The sequence below is a fragment of the Orbicella franksi genome, chromosome 7, assembly GCF_964199315.1.
Source record: "Orbicella franksi chromosome 7, jaOrbFran1.1, whole genome shotgun sequence".
NCBI lineage: Eukaryota > Metazoa > Cnidaria > Anthozoa > Scleractinia > Merulinidae > Orbicella > Orbicella franksi.
In genome coordinates, this window is record NC_138151.1 from 13,756,325 (window position 1) to 13,775,683 (window position 19,359).

At 37.9% G+C, this 19,359-nt stretch overlaps 1 protein-coding gene and 1 pseudogene across 2 annotated transcripts; one reads left to right on the forward strand and one right to left on the reverse strand.

The window, feature by feature from the left end:
• The first annotated feature begins 2,747 nt into the window (after window positions 1-2,747).
• Window positions 2,748-8,050, forward strand: LOC145492958 (carbohydrate sulfotransferase 11-like). Its single transcript, XM_081472332.1, has 3 exons — window positions 2,748-2,901; window positions 5,245-5,339; window positions 7,063-8,050. The coding sequence occupies exons 1-3, from the start codon at window positions 2,805-2,807 to the stop codon at window positions 7,897-7,899; spliced, it is 1,029 nt and encodes a 342-aa protein (XP_081328458.1). The 5' UTR covers window positions 2,748-2,804; the 3' UTR covers window positions 7,900-8,050.
• Window positions 8,051-13,671: 5,621 nt separating this feature from the next.
• Window positions 13,672-17,771, reverse strand: LOC145493588 (uncharacterized; annotated as a pseudogene). The gene is made up of 3 exons (XR_014050145.1): window positions 17,707-17,771; window positions 14,376-14,469; window positions 13,672-14,253 (listed from the first exon to the last, which is right to left on the reverse strand). The product of XR_014050145.1 is annotated as an uncharacterized LOC145493588 (transcript).
• Between the last annotated feature and the right edge of the window lie 1,588 nt (window positions 17,772-19,359).

A 19,359-nucleotide genomic window follows, 5' to 3' on the forward strand; every position in this document is an offset into this window, starting at 1 on the left:
TTTTTTTCTGCCAATTTTGCTTAAGTCGCCTAAAGTCGCCTTAAATCGCCCAAAGTCGCCTTAAGTTACGGCGACTTAAGGTCCCAGAGTAGGCCTTATTCAACTGTATGGATACTGTGAATTGAAATTTCGCCAACCCTTATACAGTGGAAACTCGATTTAACGAACCTCTATTTAACGAAGTCCTCGATATAACGAACGATATTCTATGTCCTCGCCAAAGTTACTGTAAAATGTATGGAACAGAACCTCGATATAACGAACCTCGAAATAACGAATTCTTCGATATAACGAACATAATCCGGAAGCACAGACGTAAAACCTACCTCGATATAACGAATTACAATGTCAACACCCGACGGAAGATAAACGCTGAACAGATCAACAGTCAACAAATCCTTGTAATCCTTATGGTAAAGAGACAGCAACCTTTCAGTCAACGGCTTATTATATGTCATAGGCATTGGCACTATAGTATTTCGACATCAATTAACTTCTGCTCTATCTTCTTTGAAATCCGGAAATGTTGGGTAGTGCAACATAACAACACTAAAGCCCGTTTCCTTGTTTACATAGACAATTTTCTGTATAACCTCTATGTTGCAACATTTTTAAATCGCTACTCTGAAAGTGTCGTTCTTTTGTAAACAAAAGCTGCGCGTCTGCTCAAAAGTGAAAATAATTGATACTGAAAGCCACCATGCTTAATGAATTGCATATCAAAACGCGGCACTTCTGGGTGACGAAAATTGCATTGACTTGCGTGACAGAAGTCACCTGTGTTACAAATCAATCATTAACTATGACCTCGATATAACGAACATTTTTGGTCGTTATATTCTCCGAGTGCATCCTAAAAGACACTGACAGCTTAAAATAGTGACGTTTCATTATGAACACCCTAAGTGAGACTAGAGGTTTTCGATATAACGAACCCCCAATTTAACGAACAAATTTGGCCGGTCCCCAGCGACTTCGTTAAATCGAGGTTCCACTGTATTGAGAACGTTTCCCACACGGTTTTCTTTCATTTAAAAACCTAATTTCAGTCAGACTCAACAGCCCCGGGGGTGTGGGGGTGGGGGGGGGGGGGAAGGAAGAGAGCTCCCATATAAAAATGGTTGTGAATGCTCGTCAGCAAACTTGAATTAAATTAATAATACCAATCTGGGTGTGGCTTGAGCTTCATTAGACCCCTAAAAGAAACCACTTAAAACGGAGAATAAGAAATGAATGAATAGGCTCGATTACCAGCCGCTGTTCAGGAAAGGAGCCCGCGCTAGTAGACCGGGCTCGAGAGACCAGCGGAAATCGAGTCCTAAAACGGAAATAAGAGCGAATTTTTTTTATTGTCATCATTTCTCCGAGTGCATCCTAAAGGACACTGACAGCTTAAAATAGTGACGTTTCATTATGAACACCCTAAGTGAGACTAGAATCCTTGATTTATTACCCCAAACGAGACGACAAGCATCCCCGACCTTTTCTTATGGGGGTCCCCCCCATCCCCCCATCCCCCCATCCCCCCACCCCTGGAATCAGCATCCCTACTTAGATATAAACCCAAACGTTGAGTTACCAAATTCCGTCCGATATTAACTCCACCCCACCCCCATTAAACAAATATAAGTCACCGAGTACTTAAATCGGAATTTTAAGAGAGTTCTGACCTCGAATAACTAATAAATGAATCTAAGTAACTGTAAGATTATAAGCGCAATAAATATATATTGTAGTCTCTATCAGAAGCAGTAGCTCTTTTTTATTTGAGTCCAGCGAACTAACCAATAGACTGCTTAGCCCACGCATAATTATTGAATAATAATTACGTCTTTAATTTATGCACCGCACGGCAGTAGTGTGAGTGCGCGTTTGAAGTCTACTACTATTGTAAAGCATGATACTGTGGGTGAAGTTGTTACTCAAAATGCCAGTTACAGTGTCACACGTTCTATGTGTGTGTGTGTGTGTGGTTTTTTTTTTTTTTTTAATAGTAAGATAGCCTGATGAATTTTTCCACGCCTATGAGCAATATTTTGTGCCTGGTTTGGACATCTTAAAACTCACGGTTAAGATTGGGCACAAACGAATACGTCCCAGCTTCCGGAAAGACCAGATGAGCTTGCAGAACTGCCACGTGATAATCTGATTTCGATTCGAATCCCGGCAGGCAATGCAAAAAAGTATATCATTAGAGCCGGTCTTATTGTGTGTGGGAAAAGCAAAAGCCTTGTAAGGGGTAGTGGCAGAAACGTGAAATTCATGTAGAAGCAATTGCAGGCAAGGGGCCCTGGGCACATAGAGCTGACATGGAGCGTAGAGCATAGAGAGCAAGGAGCATAGAGCTGAGCATGCCAATTGACAGCTGTTCTGTTAATTTTCAAAAAGCCATAAAGCGACCGCTGCCCTGGCAACTACATGTCTCTGCTAACAATGTCATTGCGAACTTCAAACAGATTTGCCAACTTGAACTGATTGCAATTAACCATCAACTGAGTGTCGCTTTATTATTGTTACCACATTATTCATGTAGAAAAGTCGACCCCAAGCCACAACGCGGTTAGTCGCACAAAAAATCGGCTAGTGCGCGGCAAGTTGATGGCCCGACAAATTGTAACCCGATTTGACCCCGACAAAACATCTGCAGTTCTACGACAAAAAAATCGGCTAGTTGCCATCGTGGCATTGAGATCGTCCTTCCTCCTAGCAACAGCCTGCCTTGGATAACAATGTGTTTGTAAGTAAATTTTTATTTCGAGACATGATCGCGTCAGAAATAGAGAAAACAAAATCTATAACCAAACATGACAGTCCACTGTAAGGAACGAACTCTCTATATGTTGGTTGTTTACTGCCTCACCGTTTTATGTTTTTATCTCTTCATCAGCAGCAGAATTACAGGTGAGACTATCCTCTAAGTAAATAATATTTCTAAAAGTAAGTAACATTTTGTAGAGAAGGGCTATCACAAATCGAATTGGAGTGGATTCCAAATTCACGATACGGTCGTAAATTTGTTAACCAGGTGGTTACAGCCAAAAGAAAACAGCCGGTTCGTAAATGACCACGAGCGATCTTTGTAGAGTGAGTGAGATTCTAGTCGCCGCGCGTTGATTGGCGACATTTTGTCTTGCGCCCCGCACGGATTTAGAAAACAAATGGAGATAACTGTTAATAGCCTAGGCTGGGTGACTTGGGTAAAAATTGCAGACTTCTATTGTTATTGGAACCTGGCATAAAAATAATCGCTTCCAGAAATATTAATTTAAGCAATAAGCCACTCTTAATTTCTACGCCGGTTTACCGGCGCAGCTTGTAAATCACGCGTCTAACGGCTCGTGATTTACAACCTTTTCTCGTGTTCTCCCAACATCTCAAGTGATTTGTTGCGCCGGTAAACCCATAGAAAGAGTGGTTTATTGCTTTTATGAAATAACTATGAAAAACGTTTGTCAAAGACAATAAAATTTATTGTACTTTCATGATCAAGTTGCTTGTTCTTAACAAAAGAATGAAAGCACTCTCAGCGCCGGGCACAAAATCCGCAGAGCAAAGCGACGAACAGATTTAACGCTATAACTATTCTAGGAAAGGAAAGGAAAAGGTTATCGCTGAAAGACAGAGAGTGTATTAGTTAATTCAAAAGGACTTTGACCGGAAAATGCAGGAGTTCGTGGCCGAAATCAGTCATCATCACGAAAGTAAAAGAACATGCGAAAAGTTTGCAAGTAGTACAAACTTCATGCGCTTGGTGAAGTGATTCAACGACAATTTTCAAACGTTTTGCGAATGGAACAAAGGTATAGTTCTAAAAAAGCTGCTTCTGAGATTTATTCTGGATTTATTTATCTATGTTGAAGAATATGAAGTCCGTGTTTCTCCGTATTTTGCTGAATGAAAACTATTACTTGGGCCGGCTAAATTCATTTATCGTGCTATGCATGCATGTTGAACTTTCCATAAGCTTAATGCGAACTCCAAAGAAATCTTTTACCAATTACAATCTCCTCAAATGTAATTGGTGCATAAACTGCTGTATTTTGCTCTGATTAATCTACAAAGTTGTAATCGGACAGGCAATCACGTGCACATCATTGATATTACAATCACTATAGTAACCAGTTCAAGAGTTTGACTTAATTGTAAAATTGTGGAGGTTTAGTCTCCGGTGAATGACTGTTTTTATAAAAAAAAATCAACAGCCATTTTGCAAGCTATTCTCCATATTTTTTATTATGACTTTTTCAAATGAAACTTTTGCTTTTGTGGGAAAGTGTAATGATTATGATTAATTGGTAACAGGACATCGTGTCGTCCAATTCAGTCTGTAATCATACTCGTGACTAACAAATCGGACTCCCGCTTCGCGGTCCTCTGATTTTGTTAATCACTCGTATGATTACTGACCGAATAGGACTCCACTCTGTCCTATTACCGTTATAAATTGTTCATTCAAGCCCAGCTGTAGTCAGATCTGCGTCCTCCACGGACCGTGAAAAGCACTGAAAGAGATAAAATTCAAGCGTAAACGGAGTCGGCATAAAATTCTGGCAATGGAAATTATAAAAGATCAAGCATTAAGCTTATATCGCGACCAAATTCTGGTCCTAATTTTCTTACAAATTTCTATGGATATGTTGAATTAAAATACGGGCGTTACTAATATCTCAGCCAGTGAAAGCCGAAAACTATATATAAAACTTATGTTCTCGCTAGTGTTTTGAGTTCTTTAGTTCTCACGCAGTGCATCGGAAACCATGTGTTTACTGGTATGATAAACGATAGGTTTTTGACCAATCTGAGGGCGCCTAGTCACTCAGTTATTTTTTAAAAACAATAACGAAGAAACAGTTGTTGTTTTTATAGTTAATAATATTCGAAAATTTTAATTAACAATTATAACACGAGCGCGCGTTGGAAATGATATGGTAGATAGCCAACGAGGTGCGCAACGACTAGTTGGCTAAAATTATCTCATATCCAACAAGGCCGAGTGGAATAATTGTTTTTCTTGAAAACAGAAAACTAGACTAAAATAAAAATAAGAACACCCCAAAAATTACGCGCACGCGTACCGTATTAGTAGAGTATGGTATAATTGCTCATGTATCATAATGGTTAAGCCAATAAAAACTCTCGAATTCCATTATCCAATGACTCAGTTTTTTAATAATTAATGATAGATACTATCAATAAATTGTAATTATTATAATCATAATAATATTGATATAATTTTTCATTAAGATTCCTTTAATTTAGGAGAATTTAGCCAAGTACTCAAGATAGTTTGGCGTGGAAAGAAGCCTTTGCTTGGAACGAAAGAACCTCTTAGCCTACAGGTAATTTTAATTACCTGTATGCTTAAAAGCAGCTCCCCTGTTGGACCTTGATGCTTGTATTTAATCACATATATCTACTAGCGTTCTATCACGAATGCCGTTCTCTTAATGGTTACGCTACTTACGATCTATTCTGTTTTAGTAGAATTCTACTAGTATTTTAATGCTGCAATCTGTTTGGTTGGGCTATTCGTATACTATCAGCTATTGGTATAACTCTACTAGCGTTCTATCACGAATGCCGTTCTCTGATTGGAGAGATAGTGAGTAGCGTAGCAGTGTGCGCTTGTTAGCAAAATGACGGCCACTTCTTTGTGTTTTCGAGGTATCTGTGACGAGGATTTATATAAAGTTTTGAACGACTGTTAGATTTATACTAAAACAATTAGATTATTCGCTCTCGATTTCTATGCGTGAAGTAGTTGACGAGGGCTTCGCCCTCGTCAACTATCACGCGTTATAGCTCACCACTAAATTTTCTCCGATTCTTATTGGTTTAAATTGATCACGTGACGCGATAGTGTTTATCCGTGGAGACACACTATCAGCCCATAGTGCCCGTCCGAGGAAAATACCCCGATGGATAGTACTCGTCCGTGTAAATGTTTCTGTAAAGAAGCGGGCTTACAGAAAGTAAACAATTGAAATGTATTAAGTGGGTTTTTGTCTGTTTTCCTTTTCAAATTTTACATTTGGCTTTAACGACCTTTCACGGCTTTCATCTAAAAAAGTTGAAAATAATTGACAATGAATTTTGAACTAGCGCGCGTAAGAAAATTTAGTGGTGAACGATAAAGACAATGGAGTGTTTATTTCTCGGAACTATCGGTCTGATAGTTGTCCCTTGGAAATTTGATGTTCCTAAAATTAGCATATTTCCCCTCGAAGCTTCGCTTCTCGGGCAAATATTTGTTTTAAGAACATCAAATTTCCGCGGGGCAACCATCAACCGATAGTTCCTCGACAGAAACGCTTTATTGTTTAAATAGAAATCGAGAGTGAATAATCTAATTGCTTATTAGAGCGCAGAAGCTAGAGGTCGTCCAAATAATAACAATGTTTTCAAGTTTCTCTAATGTTTCGTGGAAGATTTAGAAATATTACTGGATAATTAAATTCTCAAGAACACTAAAGAAGAGAAAGAAAGGAAACTGATGGTTATTCGAATTTAAAACCTAACAACGTTACAATGAACCGATGAACGCGCGTGCACAACAAATTTCAAATAACACTGCTGATTCAACCCCGCCCTATTTTGCTGAAGAATGAAGTTTAATACTACACTGAAACATGATTGGGAATCGTTATTTGAAGGACATTTAGCTAGCATTCTACTAAAACAATTAAATTATTCCCTGTCGATCTCTAGCTCATGATGAATATTTCAATGTCGACCTCATAATTTACCAAAAATCATGATCGCTTAAATTTCCTAAAAACACAACGTAGTGTTAGAAAGCAACACCAGGTGCACCAGGCACAATTTCGTGAACTGATCTTGGCGGTATCCGGGGAAATATTTCTTTCTTTAATACTATACACCAAGCTCCAGCTATGTAACAAAACACTGATTTACTGGTCCGTTGAAAAAACAGTTAATTTTTTTTCCTGGAATCTCTGTTTCTCTCGACTACGTCTCGATAAACGTCGACAAACTCGAAAAAAAGAAATATGGATGTAAAATGTACTTGTAATTATTTTAATTTACATCATTTACAAACAGGACTCTGCTAGCATCAATCAGAGTTTGAGGATGGAAATTCGTTTGCAAGAACGAAAAGCTCGAGTCCAAGATTACTGCAAGAGGCACAAACGTAACGCCGACACTGTACTTGGGAAGGATCTTCGTTATTTCCTCGTATTTCGTAGCAGGAGAGTTATTTACTGTTTTATACCCAAAGTCTCAAGCACACAATGGAAAGAGGTATTGTCAGGCTTGGAAGAGGAGGACAAGCAACTTTATCGCAAAGTAAACGGCAGTTTTAAAAACAACCTCAACAATTTCTCTCCACAAGAAGTGGAAGAAATGCTTAGGAACTATTTTACGTTCCTATTTGTCCGGGATCCCATGGAGCGAATACTTTCTGCTTACAAGGATAAATTTTTAAAAGAAAACAAGTCTTTTCATCGTGCGTTTGGCAGGAGGATAGTCAAACAATACAGACGTAACGCAACACAGCAGGCCCTTGAAACAGGTAGTGATGTGACTTTTCCGGAATTCGCAAATTTCGTGGTAGATTCGCATCGTTTTCCTGACGAACACTGGGCACCATTTGACAAACTGTGCCATCCCTGTGCTGTTAACTATGACTTTATTGGTCGTTACGAAGAACTCTCAGAAGATGCTCCTTATTTGGTAAAAAAGGCGGGAATTGACGACCGCGTTTCTTTCCCGCCATTTCGTCCGTCTAACACCACAGCTGAAATGTTACATTACTATTCTCAAATTCTTAAAACGAAAATTTTTCAAATAGCAAAGCTTTATGAAAGTGACTACGAAATGTTTGGTTATCCTTTCCCAAGCCAATTGGGAGCACTTTTCAATTCAACTGAAAGCTAATATCACTTGACTGTTGTTTCTAGGATTGTTGAAAAGGAAAACGAGTACTGAAAGAGAACAGCATAATGGCCCTATTATACTTTCGGAACATTGATATGTGGTTTTTACTAAAGTACAAAACCAGCATGGACGAGCATCAATTCCACCTCAGAGAATATGGGGCGCCGTTTGTAAATTTATTATTTAGACCGAATTTATGCCATTTTCCCCTTATTTATAAATAATTGGAAATGCCACAAAATTTGTTCATAAATAAGACACAAGAACTTGTCCGTTGATATGTAAATAATTATTTTAGGTACGTCCTGATTTATAAATAATCTTTTACCATAGAGTTATTGTATATAAATAACAAACTAAACAACTTCAATTATTTATAAATCAGGTCATCTCTAAAATAGTTATTTACATATCATAAAGTTTGTAAATCCCATTATTAATAAATAAATTACTTCGCCGGGAGTGTAAAATCATTATTTAGAAATAATAAATTTCACCTCGCCGAGTGTAAATTTATTATTTATAAATAATGAACTTTACTGAGTGTGTAAATTCATTATTTAGAAATAATGAATTTCACCTCGCCGAGTGTAAATTTATTATTTATAAATAATGAACTTCACTGAGTGTACAAATTCATTATTTAGAAATAATGAAGTTTCATCTCGCCGACTGTAAATTTACTATTTATAAATAATGAACTTCACTGAGTGTGTAAATTTATTATTTAGAAATAATGAAGTTTCATCTCGCCGACTGTAAATTTATTATTTATAAATAATGAATTTAACCGTGTGTGTAAATTCATTATTTAGAAATTCATTATTTAGAGATAATAAAGTTTCATCTCGCCGAAGGTAAATTTATTACTTAGAAATAATGACTTCACTGAGTATGTAAATTCATTATTTAGAAATAATGAAAGTATGAATAGCTGACCCAGCGTCTCTTGCCCGATCGATTTCGGAGGCTGTTTCTCGCGCCATAAGTGAGACAGTTAATGCTGCCCTTGCTCAGGTAGGTATGCAGCCTGAAATTCAGCAGTGACAGATCCAGGGGAGGCTCCCCCCCCTTATTTTGAATAATTGCGTTTAAGCGAGAATCACGCTTCAAATATCTATTGTGTAGTTCTTATTCACTCAACAATTCGGCAGCTCACACTGCAACAGGAACAACGACAACGACAACAACTACTCAAAGGCCGAGGTAACAGGTAAATTTTAAGACAAGAAATTGCTGCATGAAGAAAATGCAGAGCTTTTAAAATCGGGAAATCGAATAATGTATTTACTTGCTCAGATAATTCTTTGTAGCCTGCGAACAGGCTCACGTTGGAGCACAAACGCGCTCGGCGTAGCTGAGAGCGAGAAATCGACGGGCGAAGCCGCAAGAGGAGAAAGTCACTTTCTTGGCGCTTCTTTCCCGCCGATCGCTATTCCTCTTCGTCACTCGTGCGTTTGACTCAAACGTGAGCCTGCTCGCAGGTTAAATTCTTTGTGACCTTTGTGACCTTTGGACGGATAGCTGTGTGACACACTTTGTTTGGCTTGATCAAGTCACGGCTAAGCATGTCTATTCCAGGCAAGTCCAAAGATCGTACACGTGGAAAGCTAAATTAATTTACGTTTAAAGCATTGTTGAATAGACCTTTCTCGACTGGGCGGTTTGTTGCCCCATTTCAGACCATGTGATGATACTCTTGAGAATTCTTCCTTTCAAACTTTTTTATAGTTGCGCGTATATGAAAAAATAATTTTTAGATGAATAAAAGAACAATTCTCTAGAGAATATCACGTGGTCTGTAATGGAACAACAAACCGCCCAAGCGAAAAGGTTTATTTCAATAGAAATCAGACCTTTCACTTAACACGCCAAGCGATTTTTATTTTCTTCATGCAGCAGTTTCTTTTCTTAAAATTTACCTGTTACCTCGGCCTTTGAGTAGTTGTTCCTGTTGCAGTGTGAGCTGCCGAATTGTTGAGTGAATAAGAACGACATAATAGATATTTGAAGCGTGGGGTGGAGGGGAACGGGTCCCCGGGCCCCTCACCCAGATCCGCCACTGCTGAATTTCAGGCTGCATACCTACCTGAGCAAGGGCAGCATTAACTGTCTCACTTATGGCGCGAGAAACAACCTCCGAAATCGATTGGGCAAGAGACGCTGGGTCAGCCATTCATACTTTCATTATTTCTAAATAATGAATTTACATACTCAGTGAAGTTCATTATTTAGAAGTAATAAATTTACACTCGGCGAGATGAAACTTCATTATTTGTAAATAGTGAATTTACACACACGGTTAAATTCATTATTTCTAAATAATAAATTTACACTCGGCGAGGTGAAACTTCATTATTTCTAAATAATGAATTTACACACTCAGTGAAGTTCATTATTCATAAATAATAAATTTACACTCGGCGAGGTGAAATTCATTATTTCTAAATAATGAATTTACACACTTAGTGAAGTTCATTATCTATAAATAATTAATTTACACTCCCGGCGAAGTAATTTATTTATAAATAATGGGATTTACAAACTTTATGATATGTAAATAACTATTTTAGAGATGACCTGATTTATAAATAGTTGAAGTCGTTTAGTTTGTTATTTATATATAATAACTCTATGGTAAAAGATTATTTATAAATCAGGACGTACCTAAAATAATTATTTACATATCAACGGACAAGTTCTTGTGTCTTATTTATAAACAAATTTTGTGACATTTCCAATTATTTATAAATGAGGGGAAAATGGCATAAATTCGGTCTAAATAATAAATTTACAAACGGCGCCCCATAAGAGAATACGTTTTGATAAATGGTCAAGAGTTTAAGACATAGGAATGGCCCGCCTTAAAGGAGCTGGGCATCTTGAAAAGTTTAGCCTAAATTTATCAAGTTCTCGTTTGTAATCCGTGTTAATCTTTTTCATCTTTAACCATCCTTGTTCCTTTATGCTTTATTATTATCTCTTTGGTGTTTTTCTATCTTAGTAAAGTTCTGTTTTCGGGTTTCCTTCACTTAAAGGCAATTTTGTACGGTCGCACTGAGCTCCTGAAGGTACTCAATATATTCTACTTCGAAGACAGATGGATGAGTAAGAGAAGATCAAAGTACAGTTGACTCCAGATAACTCGAACCCCCGCTAACTCGAAGTAATTTTCATTTCTCTTCAAGCCATTTTCTATATAATTTTACCCTTGATAACCTGAACTCCCGATAACTCGAACCTTTTACTATTTCTCCTGAAGGTTCGAGTTATCAGGAGTCGACTGTACTTACTTTGACTTTCTCCTGAGATGAGTTAACTCTATTAAACTCCACAAATTGCCTTCGACTCGATAAATAACTCGACTGTCAACAATTTAACTTCCCGCGAAGCCAGAAGGTTACATTTTTTGACGTAAGATATCATGACTAACTGAATTAAAAAGCCTTTAAATATCGCTTCGATAGCTTCCCTTCATCCATAGAAAGTTTCTAATATAGCGATGTTTCTCGTGACGTCACGCCTAGGTCACGTGGGGTTATTTATCTCCTGTTTTTTTTGGTTAGATGGCCAGCTAAAGAGGAAGTTATTTGAACATTACCTTCCCTAAACCCTTGTTTAGAAAATGTAGAGTTGTTATAGACTACACTGAAGTTTTCTGTGAAAGAGCACGAAACTTGGCATTAAAGCAGCACAGTCACGGTTTGCGTATACTGAAAAGTTTAGCCTCAATTTTTCAAACTCGTCGTTTGTAATCTGTGTTAGTCTTCTCCATCCTTAGCCATCCTTGTTCCTTTATGGTTTATCATTATGTCTTTGGTGTTTTTCTATCTTATTAAACTGTTATTTTCAGGTTTCCTACCATTTAAAGGTAATTTTGTATGTGGCCAAAGTAACTCAAAATACCGTGACTGAGCTCCTTTAAGAGGTGTTTGACATGGTCAAACTTTACGCATCACAGCACAGTTAAGATACCGGCTGGGATCTCCCCCACATGGTGCTCTATTTCGTATTTCTAATGCTTTTGGGGAAGGGCATCTGAGAAACTAATAACACAGAAATCTGGTTTTCTTAACAACCTGGAGTATGGAAACCAAGTTCTTGCTGACAGGGGTTTTTTAAAGCAGAGAAGAATTGGCCTCCAGGGGAGCAACACTTGCTATTCCTGGTTTTACAAAAGGAGTCAAACAATTAAGCATGAAAAATGTAGAGGAGTCTAGAAGACTAGCACGGGTGCGGATTCATGTCGAAAGAATGATGAAACGTCTCTAGAATTTTGAAATACTTGCTGGAATATTACCACGTTCCCGTGTTCCTCATACTGACAACATAGTAATGATCTCTGCTGCTGTTTCAAATTTGGAACCTCGTTTCAGTAAAATAAATGTACATGTATTCTGATGCCTGTGGCATCAATACATTATAACTTTTATTAACAAAATGGATTGTATAACTTTGATATTGTAGCATTCACAAGGATTGCATCACAGACTAATTGTTTCAAAAAGCACTGAATGCAACTTAGGGTTTTATTTGATTAAAGGGGTTGTGTAGGATAAGCTTGTCTGTAGACGTAAAGTTGCTTTGTCACTTAACATTGAGTTGCTTTGTTTATTTCCATTTTTATACTTAAAAATAATGTGTCATTAATGATAATTCATAAAGTTATTAAAATTTGGTGTGCCTTAAGGTGGTTACCAAATTATCGAACACAAATTAATTACTATTTACTGATGACCATGGAAGTCTGATTAACAAATTGACGTCAGTTTTTCATGCGTCTGTCCTGTTAGTGATCATGAATTTCGTCATAACATTGTCAAAGTAGCTGTGGATCCAGGAGGCGATAGCCGAGTTGATCCGCAGACTACTCTGACAATGTTATGACGAAATTCATTGTCAATAACAGGACAGACGCATTAAAAAATGACATTGATGTGTTTTTTACGATAACAAATTATCAAATTGTCCGCTCTCGCTCGTTGACGCATCGCATAAATTATAAATTCATGTGTCTGTCCGCTTATTGACAATAACGATTAGCCAATGAGCGTGCGAAAATTTCTGCAGTTATCGTAAAAATATTAATTGATCAGAAAGTACTAGTAAGGCTAGGAGGGTACATGAAGGAGTGTAAGAAGAGTGATCAACTTTCTAATCCTCATTTTTACAATGTGGACAATGCTACTTTCCTTTTGGTTTCCTACGGATGTTGTCGCAGGCATAGTGAAACCACATAATATCACATGTTGGATCGTCGCAAGCGATCATTTTTCCATATTCTGACTGGCTGCAGATACAGTACAACTGCTCCTCGCCTTGCTCATTGTTTTCATCTTCCATCTCTGAAATTTCCAACTTCCTTGCACTGAAGGATCTCTGGAAGTATTACATTTTCAAAGAAACTGTCCAGTTTGGTAAGGGAGTCTTCTATGAAATGTTTGTTTAAAGGGATTCCCTCCACAATGTGTAAATCTTCGTTGGTGAAGACACAATAGTCTCCCACTTCCATCCTTTTCACATGTACCTGTAGTTGTATTTTGGTATAGTATGCATGTGTCTCTTTCAAATGACCTTTGTCATCTAGACAAAAATCAGGAACACTTTTAGCTGCTTCCATTGGTAGTACGTCTTTATGTTTAAAAGGGCATTTTATTTCAACAACTCTTGGGCAGCATTTGCAAGTTGCAATTCCATCAGTTGATGCTCCAAAATATGGCCTTTCAAGATCTATAACAAAGCCAGACCACCTGCATTCAAAATTCTCATGAGTTAGCTTTTTTCCACTATATACCTCAGTCGGGCCTTGTCCTCATTGTCAATACCCCTTCGAATCGGCTTAATTTTAGAAAGGTCACAGGCTTTGTAACCCATAATTGACTCCAGCAAGTTCTCAGGAGGAGTACTCTTTTTCCTCTTTACTTCACTGTGTGCTTTGCTTGCTGTGATTCTTCCTTTGCGGTGCTCAGACTATATGGGGCAGACAGACTGATTCCTGGTAACTTTCTCCAACTCTTTGCATTGCTCTGGAGTGACTTGTAATTCTTTAGCAAGCTGGCTGCACTTTTCATTTAGCTGATATTTGGTAAGTGAAGCATATTCTTCTGAGTATAGAGCTGTCAATGGCTGAGGTATGTTACTCTCATCTTCATCTTCTGATGCACTGTCTGTCTCCTCGGGGTCAAGTTTGGGGATTAAACTGGAGAAAGCTGCTCTTGGACATACTTCCTTTAGGCTTTTTAATACAGACAGATCAGGGAAGGTTGGTGATGGGGTATAAGAGACTGAAGGTACATTTCCTTTCCTATTCCTCTTAACAAGGTCGGTAAACTCAGCAACTGATCTGGGATTAATCTGATTGAAACATTGGAAAAGAAGATAAATAAGCAAAATGCAAATAAATTATCTCAACTTAATTACCAAACACACTTATTAGTGCCTCCAAGAACATTTTGTATGACAAGCAACGAACTAACCTTTTCTCTGAACGTTTCGTTCCACTTGCATACTTCACTAGTGCTGGAAGTCTTGGTAAGACCTAGCTTCACAGTAACTTCTATTTTAAACAGCCTGCGATCGAGAAAAAAGGAAATATACTTTTTTTTCGTAGAATGCCCCTTGTTTGTCTCGCTTTGCAGCCGTTTATTTTTATTCACATTCTTTTATTAAATGAACAGTGAGCATTACAAGAATATAAAATCTAGAAATGACACCAGCTCGGATTTTTTTCTGAGTTGATGTCATTTCTAAATGAACAGTATGCGTAGTAATGAAAGTAATCAAAAACAGCAACATCTTTTTTACCCGGCCACACATGTGCAATATGCTGCGTGGACACTGGCGTCCTTTTTATGAAGGCAAACCCACGCATCGTGCAGCTGATTGTTAATTCTCTGGGACGGAATTACTTTCTTTTTAATGAAGCAGTAAGGGATATTGTCTCCAAATGAATGACACCACAATGGTTTAAAGTGGCCACTGATGATAAACTGATACGCTTCAAGTGACTTGAAGGATTTTAGACTTTCCTTCGTGTAAATTCCCGGCGTTTCGATTAAATATGGGTACAGATCCCTAATTGTTAAATCTGGCCAAGAACTGGGATTATTTGTCCATCCTTTCGAATTATATGGGTCGGGAAGGCTACTTGCGCCTTTGTTGTAGCTTAATTTAAAATGATATCGTGATCTTGCAACAGGATCGAGACTTTTTACTTCGGAATCGCACGTGGAAGCCACGAAAACAAAACGAAGCCGCGTTTTTGCCAACCACTGAAGTGTGCATGTCTAAAAATGAAGTCAATGTCTATAAACCAGAAACATCGCTATTCTTGCAGGTACGAAAGGAGTCATATTCTGAGGACATGCACAGACCTATTCTGTTACCCCATTGGTTTATCAAAATGAATCTATGTGTCTGCTACATGCTAGGCAGAATAAAATATATTGCAGTCTATATCGTAAGACATCGTGTTTGTTTTATCTGAGTCCACTAACCATGCATCAGGCTGCTTAAGGACGTTCGCGCGAAAAATTTTCCACTCAATAGCTATTTTCTAAAGTTTCACTACAGTCAGATAATGAGTAACTTGTGTCAAAAATGCAAAAGAAATTGGGGTCACCAACTTCGTTTCAGAGATAAAGCGTGTGAGAAACTGCCCTGATTTTGAAAAATTGCCGCACGTAATTCAGCATGGTTTACAGAGGTTTATAGTTAACAATATCAAAGGTGAGTCAACGCAGGCAAACGATCGAAGTCATATTTTGTCGAAGTGGGTCTGTTGCGTAAATAATTCCAAATGTTACCGATGTTTTCACAAAAAGTATCCTTCAAGAGGCATTTGAAACCGTCGCACAGATAAACGAAGAGCTAAAAAAGTCGGAATTCGATGGTGCATTTTGCAAAAAAATTCAAACTTCTAGTCGATAGATGTTCTTCATTTTTTCGCTTAATGTAGAAAATCGGTTGAGAAAATGATCCATCAAAAGAAAAATAGGGGTCACCGAACGTCCAAGATCGTTAAATCCTGGCAAAGTTAAAGCAATGGCCATCTGCCCTATCATTGTTCATTTTATTACTAAGCGCGCGCATCGATGCATGCGATAGCGTGTGAATTTGAGTGCGTAGTAAGGATGCGCAAAAACAATTTGCGCGAACGTCCCTATAGCTAACCCCCGAGTATAATGATTGATTAATAATTAAGTACGTCTATAAAACACACAACGGTCGTGTCCACTGACACGTTTAGTCTACTACTGGTGTAATGGTGATATTGTGGATAAAGTTGTTTAATACTCAAAATGCCATTGACAGTGTCTCTCGTTCTGTGTGTTTTTTTTTTTTTTTTTTTTTTTTTTTTAATGGTAAGATAGCTATAGCCTGACGGATTTTTCAACGCAAAAGGTCCTTTTAGTTTATCACTTTTGAACTTTTGGACAATATTTTATGTTTGGTTTGGATACACAAAAACTCACGGTTAACCCTGGCACAAAATACAATGTACCAGCTTCCGGAAAGATCAGATAAGGTTGGAGAACTATCACGTGATAATCTGATTTCGATTTGAATCCCGGCAGGCAATGCAAAAAAAAGTGTATCGTTAAAGTCACTCTTACTTGTGTGGGGGGAAAACAGAGACTTTTTAATAGTGAGTTGCAAAGAACGTAAATAATGTCAAATACATGTAGAAGCAATTGTAGTCAACGGACGCTCACTCTCTTAGTGTAGATATCTGAACATGGCAATTGACAACTGCTCTAGGTCTATTAATTTTGAAAAAGCCAGCAAAGCGACTGCTGCCTTGGCAACTTCATGTCTCTGCGAGCATTCAACCGGATTTGCCAACTTGAATTGATTAAAATCAACCAGCAACTGCGTGTCGTTTAATTAATTCTAGTTACCAAATCATTAATGTAGAAAAGTTGCACATGTTGCACACCACAAATAACTAACATCAAACCCTGAATAAATATTCAAGCCGTTTGAAATAATAGACCCTCTGCACGATCCAGTCACATGGTATGGAATTAATTATACTGGGACGCAAGTTACACACTGGGACTTCCAAAACAAAGGAACTCGTTCCAGTCCAGCCCAGCTTTTCCCTGTTTTGGAATTCCCCCTGTGCGTTGCTGGTTTAGTTGATTTGGGCAGCTCTAGTATTTGTCTCCGTTATTCAGGAAATATTAAGCACTTAATGACTGGCCGCGAGGGAAACTGTGAGTTTGATTCTTCGAGACCCTTAGTGTTCCCCGCGGGGAAGTCGAGGGGAACATTGAGGGTCAAAGGTAATCAATACCCACTGTTTCCCGTGGGGCCAGCCATTAAGTGTTTTGTTATACCTCGCAACTCAAAAATAGAACAAACTGCGAAAACATTATTGGTTTGATGCCGACTGGCACACAACTTCGCCACAGTTTCAATCTGCACGATCTGATAACTGCGAGTCGAAAGTTCAAGTTGTTGTTTTCCCACAGGCGGACCACTCTATGTGTTCGTGGTTAATAATTTGTTTATATGAAACGAACAGAATCTATGAGGGTTATGAATAAAGCTCTGGAAATTGCATATCCAAATTACATCTCGGTCTGAATATCCCAATAAATAAAAGTTAAATGAAACGTTAATCGACGCATGTGTCGTGTTTTTACTCCTTCCTGGGCCGTCTAAAGCGTCTTTTTACGAAATTACTTTTGGCCGGAGACAGGTAAGACAATAGAGGGAGACAAGGCTTGCAACTTGGCGGTCGCCAGCCGCGACCGCCTCCGCTTCAAACTGGAATTAACGCCAAAATACTGAAAATATCACCTGAATGGCGACGGTTGTTGATCAATGAGATTTTTCCCTATCTCTTCGCCAAATTTGAGCTTCATCCCTCCAACATTTTCCGAGAGAATCGATGCTGAAATCACGTAAACAGCTTTCTCAATATGATCGGTGCCAAACTCAGCGACCAAAGGAATTCAAGACATGCAGACCGTTTCAAATCTACCAATCAGCGCTTGGCATCCGATTGGGCTGTCGAGGAATGCCAAGCGCTGATTGATCTTCGACACAAACACGGGACACGTGAAGAAAATACACATAAATTAGTCTGAACCGAAGAGGTGGTTAATTTAAAACGGACTATTTTTTATCATCGACTAAATTGTCACCTCAGTGAAGTCCGTCTATTTCGCTTCGACAAACACTAACATCCCAAAAGTACCCCGTTTTTCCGTTCTCTGATCAATAAAGAATTACAGTCAAACCTGTTTTCCAGGCAAATTGGGAGCACTTTGCAATTCAATTGATAGCCAGTAATTATACTCGGTGATTTCTTTTAGGGCTACTTTAAAAGTATTACAAGAAAATTTAGGCAATGTCCCGACGATGTGTAATAGCACTTTTGGATCACGAGCTAAACGATATGTATCCAGGAGCGAGAACGAAAATGTTATGTTTCAGATTGCTATGTAAGCTAAGAATGAAAACTGCTAGGAATAATTGAAAGTACAATCCAATACCTAAACGCCATTCGGACTTGGCTCCGAAGCTTGGGGACATAAAACAAAAGAAATCACACGGCAGTAGAATGGTCAAAAGTTTTTTTTTTCTTTTTTTCCTGAAGTCTCGGAGACAAGTTAGAATTTGAATACACCAACAGTATATGGAAACGGACCTCTTAGCTGTAGGAAAAATAATAGGGAGAGCAAGAAAAATCGTTTTTAAATTTTAAAAACATAACGAGAAAAACCCCAACTTTTTCTATAACTGCGATCGATCACATTGAAAAACCATAAACAAAATGTTCTCCTCAGATTCAGTGATTTGTAACCATGCACGCGGGTTATCATGAGAGTGAGTCAGCTGGAGTCACGAACTAATTAGGAGAGTATACCCGAGTACTTATTCATTATATCGGTCAATGAATATGATACTTCGTCTTGACTGAGATTTTAAATATAATCGTTATTAATTTATAATATTCCGTTACTTCGGGATAAGTGCGATGATCTACCCTTTATTTACTCAGTAGAAAATATTGACGATATTTACGTTTCAAGTTGTATTATAGACCCTATTTATAAATAGCTGCCGATTATAAATTCTTTTGTAAGTATTAAAATTAACCTAACTAACCTCGTTTTCGAGTTGATTTTTCAAAAGAATTTTTTGTCCCAAACGAGTTCAGTGAGTCAAATTCAAAGACATGCAAGAGAATTTATAATTGGCAGCCATTTATGAACAGGGTCAGTGCATTATTGAACCATAAAGATTGCCTTTAAGCCATAAATCGTTGAAGTAATTCACAAAGAAATCTGTAGTAATGAAATAATAACTTAAAAATTTAAGCCTGCAGATAATAAAATTCAGTCTTAAGTTAAATAGTGGTTTTCAATATTTAATGTTTTCGATGTTTTAATATTTATGCATTTTGCCCGGTCTGTTTTGCTGGCTTGTTTCTCGACCTAAAACTCT